This window comes from Papilio xuthus, unplaced genomic scaffold, assembly GCF_000836235.2.
Source record: "Papilio xuthus unplaced genomic scaffold, Pxut_1.1 DF826945.1, whole genome shotgun sequence".
Classification (NCBI taxonomy): domain Eukaryota; kingdom Metazoa; phylum Arthropoda; class Insecta; order Lepidoptera; family Papilionidae; genus Papilio; species Papilio xuthus.
This window is the reverse complement of record NW_013531704.1, coordinates 994776-1004923: the sequence shown is the minus strand read 5'-3', so window position 1 is coordinate 1004923 and position 10148 is coordinate 994776. Positions and strand designations below refer to the sequence as shown.

The window sequence follows — 10148 nt, the reverse complement described above, 5'->3', positions numbered from 1 at the left end:
ACACAAAGTTAGAGGATATACGATAATTGTATGTCCTATAAGTTTATGTAAAATTTTCTACTCAAGGCATTCCAGTACGTCATAGTTCATTAAATTATTTTGTTTGGGACTTCCAATTTTAAGGCAAATGGCATAAATACATTTTGCATAAAATTTAAAAAATCAAGTTTTTTCACGGTTTATGGAAATATTAATTTCAGTTGGCAACAATTAATTTTACGACAACCATAGACAAAGAGAGTTACAATGTTTTAATGCTTTTTTAGAATTCTTGAAAGAAAAAGAAATTCTTTTTTTTTAATTAATATTATTAAATGAAAATCCCGTGATATTAAAAATTTAATTTTAATTACAGTGTTATGCTCGACATTATGAAAATGTGAAAGGGGTTTTATTATCTGTACGCCGCGTGACAGTGACAGTGCTGAAGCATAAAGTAAAATAATCCCGCAAAATTAAATTTTACTACATTCCTTGTTTTCGACTCAAGATTGTGTGTCATCCTTATTTAGCCGTATTTAACCGTCTTCTGTGAACTTTTCCAAGGAAATTGAAGCAAATCAAAGCAAATGTCAATTTATTTACAGTCGAAAAGAGATGGTGGTGGGTGTGTTGCTTTGAGTTTTAGTTAGAACGAATTTTAATTAAATAAAAAGTAGTGTTAGTAGGTAGACGCTTTATTATATTAATCAGTTAGTGACTTGTTTATAGAATTAATTGTAAATATATTAGTATTCGAAACAATCCTTTGTATTGTAGCATTTAAATCAAATATTTACATTGAGTGTTGTTTCATAAGTGATGTGTATATCAGTGCTATTAACACAAATAGTGTACTTATAATTAGTAGCTAATTTATGATCATTGATGATGTTTGTTTTGAGTTTACAACATGGATGTAGCTTGTGAACGTAGTTCAGTTTTGGTACACCATGTCGACGACGCCATGCACCAAAGGCGGGATGCGCCTCAGCGAAGCCCTGGACAACATCCAACTAGCATATAATCCTATAACGAAACAGTTGCACTTCGTAAGTCCAAAAGTGGAGAAACCTGCTGAGACTAGTGATGAAGTTGATAAATTGTCGAAAAAGAGTAGTTTTAGTGATGAAGGGAACTTTTCAATATCGACATGTGAAAAGAGTGATACCAGTGACTCTCCAAAGAGTACATTGCAGTGGGGAGGCAGTGTGAGTGGTCACCAACGTGGGAAAGATGGAGGTTCATTCTCAAGTACTGTTTCCAGCTTATCTGAATGTTCCCTAGGGTCCAGTGGTTCCAAGGAAGATGAAGTTGATGTGAACAAAGATCAAGACAATAGTAAGCTGAAGAAGAAAGGATTGTCTGGATTTTTTAGCAGGTTAGTGCTTTTAACTTAATTATTTAGTTGTAAATCTCTAGGTAAAGTAGTGAGAAAATTCTAGTAATAAGTTCTATTACTTTCTTTTATAGGTTTTAATTTTCTTATGTTAAATTTGTTGTTAAGAGATGGTATTTGATAATATTTAATAGTAACAAACCAAAACTTGAATTTAAAAAACTATCTTGAAAGTTTATTTTAAATTTCAATTTTTACCATACAATATTCAGAATGCAATTTTTGTTTAAGTATATAAATGAAATATATGGCAACACTTGAGATTTTTAGTAATTGTAGTTAAATACTATTCTTAGCTTCACAGATTAGATAAAGATATTGAGAGAAAAATATAAATAAAACATATTTTGTAGTAAATATAATTTAATAGAAAAAATGTGTAAATAATTTAAAAAATGTAGTCACAAAAGTGATTGTCACTGCTTAGAATTGCAAAAACAATTATTTAATTTTTTCCAAACTTGTCAGGGTCAATGCCAGTTAATTCACAGGAAATATCAAATAGTTTCTTCTGATGATCTATATTTTTAGAATATCTATTGCTTATGCCTTCTATGCAATTGCTAATGTAGAGTCCGCCTCTCTCTACAATGTTTTTGTTAAAACAAGCAAATAATATCGGAGTAGCTCCTTTTTCTGGTGTTTTGAAGAAAATTTTCTTGAGCCAAGGCAGTTTGTTGAAGGTTGTATTTTCAAACAAATCTGTGTCAACAATTCCAGGATGTACGGAGTAAAACTTTACATTTGCATCTTGAATATCAAGCAACTTGTTGAGATATCTGGCTGTCATTATCTGAAACAAAGACAAAAACATGAATGAATCATTTATATATATTTTTGGCAATTATAAATTTGGAACATTTTATACCTGGGCAAGTTTAGATTGGGCGTAAGCAGCTATCGTGTCATAATGTTCTTTCATGTTGATATCATCAAAGAATATTTTTCCGGGATAATGACCACAAGATGAGACATTGACAACTCTTGAAGGCTCCTCGACTCTGCCAGCTTTTTTTAATGCTGGCAACAATAAATGTGTCAAATAGAAATGGTTTAAATGATTCACAGCAAACTGTGACTCTATCCCATCCTCGGTCAACTTATAATCTCCATACATTATCCCAGCATTGTTTATTAGATAATTAATCTCTGGGAACTCCTTTGTGACGCAATTAGCGAATTCCTTAACCGATTTCTGTGATTGTAAATCGAGTGAGAATACGTGTAAATTTTTCCCATTCTCCATTGTTTCCATCATCTTTTTAGCCGCGTCTGGTTTTCGAATGCCCATTATAACGGTGACATTAGCTTTGAGCAGACCCCTGACGACTTCGGTGCCGATGCCGCGCGCTCCGCCGGTTATAACGGCGATTTTTCTGCTCGCATCCGGCAACTCGATTTTATTTCTCCTTATATTGATCCAGTCATCGATAAGTCCGCCCGCGCCAGCTCCCTGCATGTCCAGCATGTATCGGAAGTCGCTCAATAGGTGCTTGAGAGGCTTGTGTCGGTTCATGATCCAATATGTTGCGGCTGCAAAAGTTGCTATAGTTATTGTTGTTATCACGAACATATTTGAGGTTATGTCGACCGTACGACGCGGCGCGGCAGCTGTACTGGCGTGGCTTTCACTCGCCCGATCCTATCCGCTTTCTCCCGCGCCGCTGTTTGTTCATTCCGACTACCGTTAGTCCTGCACGAATATTGTGTTGAAAATTTTATCGTTCTAACCGTGAGTTGTCACTGTCGAATTATCTGTATACAAACAATTTGTCATCTCTGTTATTTAGAAAGGAATGAAAAGGACGGCGATATGTTTTTACACACGCTGACAGCTTACGGGAAATTCTACATATCACTTGCTTGTCTATGGAATGTGTGGATGACGCGTGACGACATTCCGACATTTGTTATTCTATTGATAATGTATACGGCATAAATACTTATTAAAATACATGACCTTCGTGCGGACAGCGAAGCTGTGTAAATTAGGTTGTGTTAAGAATTTATTAGTAAATAATCTCCAAGTATTGTTTCTAAACAATAATAAAACATTTCAAAAATGTCAAAGTAGGTCTAGGATGTTTATTATGTCTTTTATTTAACTATATATTTCTTGACTACAAAAATGCACTTCAATAAACTGTTTACTGTTTTTGAACGGATTTATCACTGGAGATAAGGACGTCGGGTTATAGAGTCAGATGATAAACGCGTTTGTATTTTATCAAGCTAATTATAAACTATGTAGTGATAATACAAATACCATTGCGTTCATCGTGTAAGATCCAATAACCTAATGGTAACGTGCTACTGGTTTCATTGGTCTGACTACAAGCCCATAGTGCGTATCCGCTGTTTGACTATTATTGGGGAATACAATGTCACTTTTTAATAACAAATTATATTGGTCTGTAAAAAATGGGGATTTTACATTTTTTTTTGTTTTATCAATGTTGGAATACGATGAAAGAAACTTTTATTACCACGACATAATCACATAATATGAATCTCGGATTTTCCATTTGTTTTATTTATTTAAGACTCATTTATAGGTGTGTAATATAAATGCAGTGTAAGTCACGAATATGTCTCATTGCAGCCTTCGACTCGCAACAATGTCGTCTCAGTAATTAGCATCTGGCCGATAAATATACTTCCCTAAGTTACCGTGGAATTTCACTACTGAAATATCTAAACAAAATGGTATTGTCATCTCAGTTTTCGTAGAGTGTAAAAGAGACAACAATATGTATTTCGTATGTTTTGGCAGTGCAAATCGACTGTTATTTTGGCTCTGTTAATTTACCGGATGCCATTTTATTATCAGGCAGTTACCATTGGTGTGTGTTTATTTCTCAGTTAATTTATTTTATTGACTATGCCTAATCATATATTTATTTTTATTTTGTTTATTTTTTTTTAAATGGCCGGCATTGTGGATTATTATTAATAAATGTAATCACACTAGTGAAGTTAATGCATTTCTTATCTGAATATACGGTGGTAAATCTATATTGTTTATGAGTTGACTGGCTCTGTGGCTGAGCCAGGTGGGCTTTGCCATTATTGTTATCGTTACGTCAACTTCAATGGGCGATAAGAAATTTATACGTTGCCTATTGCTTACTACGAGATTTCATTTTCGTTTCACGCAAAAATCTTTAAACACAGATCCAATACTGCTAAATGCTATATTAATTATAAGGAACAATCTTACAACGCAAAAGTGTTCTTAATTCAATAATAACTACAAGCTATGAAAGAATAAGTAAAATTAGAACTTTTATACATTCTTTTGAATTTTCATTGATAGATATATATTTTTTTAACTTACTAAAAGCAAAAATAGCACCATAACTAACATAAAAGACTATAAAAGTCTTGAATAGGACCGCTTGTGATCCCGTCGGTGTACTTATAGTGACCCACAATGCACTTGGAGAACCTGTTTCAAAGGCATTGCACCCCAAAGCCGGCTGCCATCGATTTGAAATTTAAACGAGCATTGTAATCCATCGACGGCTTACTTCCAATGCGGGTTATAATTTGGTTGGAGGCAACAATGGATATTGTTCTGTGTAGTGAAATCGCTTTTAGTTTGAAATACATTGCCGGTTTAGTATAAGAGCTAGTTGATGTTTGGTTTTAGCCAGCAATGGAGATTGTACAGTGGAATTCTTGTCGTTTGTGCAGGTGTTGGGAGATGTATTGTGTAGATAAAGCCGCGTTCTTTGTTTATTTCAACAAGTATGTGGATTCAATTGTTTTTTTTTGTTCGTAACAGGTAGTTTGGTTTACAAAACGAGTATTTCACGGAAACTAAGTTCATTTTGTTATTTAGTTGTAAATGTTTCAAATGTTCTTTTATATACTATGAATAAAAAATATCTTTAGCAAAGAAAGGTATGTATTATGTTTATGTATTTAGGTTGATTAGGTATATGTTTGTTCGTTTGCAAACGATATACGTGTTAGGTCACCGCTACAAAAAATAACCTTGAACATTTCGTTTTTAAAGTATTTATTTTCTCTCTTAGTTATATTTAGAAATGAAAATGAGCCAACTTTATAACGTTAACCACTAAATGTAAACACTAAATACTTTAAACAATAAAGACTACAGGGAGCATCTACAATGTCTAGATTTATTACAAGAAAATTATTTTAGTTCATTTTATTTGTGTATGTTACCATGCGGTTGTGAATACCTTCTATTACAATTAGCTTAGACAAATTACAAATGGGTGGTGTTCACAATTTAACGGTGACATAAAAAGTATAAAATATGAAGGTAAATTGTGTATGAATTTGCGTGTTAAGGTTTGCGGTTGACCAATAGGATCGCGTCATTAGTCACAATAATCTGTAATTTGACTATTTGCGTGTTAGGTTAAAAATAACGTTCATTGTTAATATAATAACTGTTATTTAATAAAAAGTACACGCATTTTAATAGTAGAATTATTTTATTTTGAGAAAATTTCTTTAAAATTATTTTGCAATCACAGAACTAAACAGTTGAAGTTTTTAATGTTTATTATAAAACTGGTTGTCGCTAACAAATTCATCCGCGCGGAATTAAAAAAACATACTAAGCAGTGTGTTCTTTCGGCCATTTAGGAGATATCCTCTAAACATATACCCGGAGATCTAAACTTTTATAGTTATAATATAAAAAATCAATGAATGCTTATTTTCCTCCAATATAAAGAACATAAAACGTGTCCTTGTCTTTATATGGGATTGATTGATAAAACTAGACATTCCATAAATGTTAAACATGAAAACGGAAGCAGACGTAAATAAAGTGACTTAACAGTGTAGTGTACAATGAATCACACGACATAATCTCGAATCATTTGACTAACTCTCAATGATTGTTTGCGTAATGACTAAGTACTTCCTTTGTACAGTTTTAAGGAATAATTAAGTTACGTCATTCAGTCAACATGTACTTAAGTAGTGTTTAAGTGTAACAATGCTCTTTGTGTGTCGAAATAAAGTAATAAAAAGTTGCATTGAAATTGTAAAGGAAAAGCAATCGTTCGGATGATGAAAAACAAAGCCTTATAAACAAAGAAAAGAAAGTTAAAAGGTCCGGGACGGACTAGCGACTTAATCTAATCGAATCAAGATTAATAAATTAAAAATAAAAAACTTTATTGATTTCTTATGAAAAAGCTGTTTATGGTAAAAGATGTTATGATGACTAAATATCAAACGCACGTTTTTAATAAAAGTTATAACACAAATTCTAGCCACGCTATTTATGGAATTAGGTCGCACCCGGCATCCGACATTTACTATACCAATTTAATGGGAAGCTCTGCGTTGGTCTTCAATTTTGCTGCGTCATTTTCGAATTAAAATACACAGACTAGAAGCGATACGAAGCGAACTGACAATAACTTTAGATAAGTCACGTGATTCCGTACATTATTGAAGTTCGCTATGGAATCGCTTCAAAGCGACTGCACTTAGTCTAACCCCTCTGATTGTTGTACCGCTAACAACTCTGTACTACATTATCAATTTATCAAAGAAATTATCAAAGCTCTTACATAAATCATAATCATTACGTTTCGTAATACGATAAACATTCGGTGACGAAATAGTTCACACGATGTATAGCTGTGGGATAATCATCTCTATTACCATACTATACAGGACAAATTACTATGTTAAGTTTAATTTATAGCGATTAGATTGGCGTGTGAAATGTTCATTCAAGTTTTGCCGTTGCGAGACGTTCATGTTGTGCAAGACAACGGAATATGTCTTTTTGTAAGTACATAGAATTTCCTTTTCTTGAAACAAGAGTATGGTAATTGAGGATCTTCGTGGCTTGATAAGTACATTCGCTTCGAAGCGATTCCGTAGTATTCAAAAATGTATGTAACTGACGCGCGACAATCACGTGACTTATATAAAGTTATTGTTTGTTATCTTTGAATTTCGTTATGGAATTGCTCTTTGTCTAGCCTCGTTTGTTAGACGACGATATTTATAAAATAAATTCATTTATTTTCGTATATATCTATCTATATATATGAAAGAAAGTCGTGTTTGTAACACTATTTATAACTCAAGAACGGCTTTATCGATATGGCTGAAAATTGATGACTGAGGTGAGCTTAGAGCATAGGATACTATTTATTCATTTTTTTTAAATGTATGCCTTGAAGAGCTGCTTTTTATTTAACTTACTAATATTATAAATGCGAATGTTTAGATGGATGTCATGTGAATAGATGGATGGGTGGGCTACATTAATTAAGCTTTTTTTATATCCACGCGGACGGAGTCGCAGACGACAGCTAGTTATGTATAAAAAGATGAGAAAGCTTTGTTAACTAGTGAAATGATTATTTTAGTATTGGGCAGTTCAGAGACAGTTGTTTACCGAGAAGTTTAAGTATTTTTAATACATATTAAAAAGTAATTAAATTGTAATTGTAAATGAAGAGAACGTAATGAATCTGGTAAAGTGAGTTACCTGTCATTATTTTACGCAATGTAGAGCGGAATGGAGTGGAAGGAGAAATTATAAATTTCGCCCAGTGAAAGTATCATGGGCAATGATTAGGTACTTGCGTTACCCGACGATTTCTATTGACTGTAATCAGTCATACATACATAGTACTATGCATATTTGCATACAAAGTTTAGACGTTAGTTATTATGTTAACCGTACTGTCTTAAGATGTTTGAAAGATTACTGTTTTTGAGAAAATATGTCATCATTAGCCCTACTAGGCTAGGAGCCTACCCTAAGTTAAGGGTGACCAGGCCGTAGTCGTTGGCCCAGTACGCGTTGACTTCACACATATCTTTGAATCACTTCTCAGATATGTACAGGTTGCATCACGATGTTTTCCTTTATCGTAAGAACGTCGGATAAATTTACATATGTAAATTGTAAATCGAAAAATATATAATTTCTTACTATGATAATAATATTCTGAATCTACGTGAATTATTATGATTCGTGTTAGATCTATGAGTCTTCTCTGGGATCGGAGAAATCTTTGTTATCTACGTATTTTATTACTGTGGCAATAAAACTCAAATAGTCGATGTAATAAAATTTCACGACTCCCTGTTTCTTTTGAATAATTGGCGTTTAATCTTTGAATTTCTTCTGGTTGTTAAAATGCCAGCACTAAATTGCTAAATTCTCAGAATGTTTAAAAAAAACGTTCGTCTTGTTTATGAATAGCCAAAGTACTTTTGTTTATGTCATTCACATAATTGCTCACAATATGTTTCGGAATATATAAGTCTTGTCCGCTCTACGACAAATTAAAATTATTATGTCTTCACCTAAATGGAAGACAATATCACACAACGTTATTTATGTTACGCTTTATTATTATTTTTTTATATCATAAGGTGGCAAACGAGCGAGCGGCCAACTGAAATCGCTGAAGTAGCGAAGTGACCGTTGCCCATAGACATACGCATTTGCATATGCGTTGCCTACCTTTAATAGACGGAGGAGAGGATGCACAGAAAGAAAATATTTTCCCTTTCCATGCATCCTCTCATCCGAAAAGTTCACTTCCACTTCCCATCCTTTCCTTATAAGAAAAGGATGGGAAGGGAAAGAGGACTAAATTAGGTCTCCGGGACGCACACTCATCAGACGAAACGCGGAATTGCTTCCACTTCACGCCTGACTTCTGCGTGGTCGTGGTATTTCACCGGGCGAGCCGGGCCAATTCGTGCGAAGATGTAAAAGCGGGCTCTACCACTGTTAGACTATTATGTATGTTGTTATGTATGGAAGATGATCCGTGCGATATTGTTAAAGTATCATGTATCTATTATTCTAGTTTATGCTTCATTACATTTCCTAGGTCACATAATTGACCTAAGTCCAAGGATCGCAATGTTCCAAGTATTCTTTAAACTAGACGTATTTCATTTTCTATTCTAGATGGTTTTAAATAAGACATAGTCGTTAGCGAATGGATGGCAAAGGTTTTTTTTTGTTTGTTGTTTAAATTCATGACATCGTTATTGGAAATTGGTAATATATGGTATGGTAATATAGTTTGGAGTTTTCATAGTAATGTGTAAAAGGAGTTACTGATTTTTTTAAATCATTTTGGATACTAACAATGATAAAATAAATCTGATATAATCTAATCAAGTTTTATTAACGTATCTAAAATACTTTGAACTTTCAGACCAATTATTTTAGTGACATATTTCCATAAGATTTTGATAGATTCATTTACTCAGATGTTCTTTTCAAATCGTGGTGATATCCGCTACTTCTAATCAAGCATCCTGTGTTCAAGCGTGACCTGGTCTCAGGTGATCCTTTGTATTGTTCTTGCCCGGCCATCTGGAAAATGAGGGGGTCGAGGTCAGTCGCCGTCGATTACAGCTGGAATGCGGTTTATTGTTTTATCGTGATGCCGACGGACTATAATCGGTTAAAGTTAACTTAAATTGATTTAGCGTGGAAATTGTTTTTGATTAATGCTAAAAACAAGGTAAAACTTCTCATAGTTTTTTTTATTTAATCTAGAAATTATGTTTGTTAACGTGCCTTTTTAATAAAGATAGGATTCTTTACTTCTCCTATCTTACTTCTTACAAATATTATAAATACGATACGATGCGATGTTTAGATGCATCGATGATGTTTGTTTGAAGGTATCTCCAGAACGGCTGAACGGATCGAGATGACATACATATAGAATATAATCTAGAAGAACACATAGGTTACTATTTACGCACAGAAGGAGTCGCGGTC

General features: G+C 33.5%; 2 protein-coding genes across 2 annotated transcripts in view; one reads left to right on the top strand and one right to left on the bottom strand.

Moving 5' to 3' along the window:
* The first annotated feature begins 596 nt into the window (after nucleotides 1-596).
* Nucleotides 597-10148, top strand: part of LOC106121288 (TBC1 domain family member 12) — a 30811-nt gene continuing 21259 nt past the window's right edge. Inside the window, exon 1 of the mRNA XM_013316887.1 lies at nucleotides 597-1360. Within this exon, the coding sequence (XP_013172341.1) occupies nucleotides 933-1360 (428 nt within the window). The 5' untranslated portion in view covers nucleotides 597-932. The remainder of the gene's footprint in view (nucleotides 1361-10148) is intronic.
* LOC106121289 (retinol dehydrogenase 11-like) lies at nucleotides 1724-2989 on the bottom strand. Its single transcript, NM_001312075.1, is given in 2 exon segments — nucleotides 1724-2171; nucleotides 2247-2989. Coding segments are annotated over 2 exon segments (1053 nt in total). The 5' UTR covers nucleotides 2952-2989; the 3' UTR covers nucleotides 1724-1823.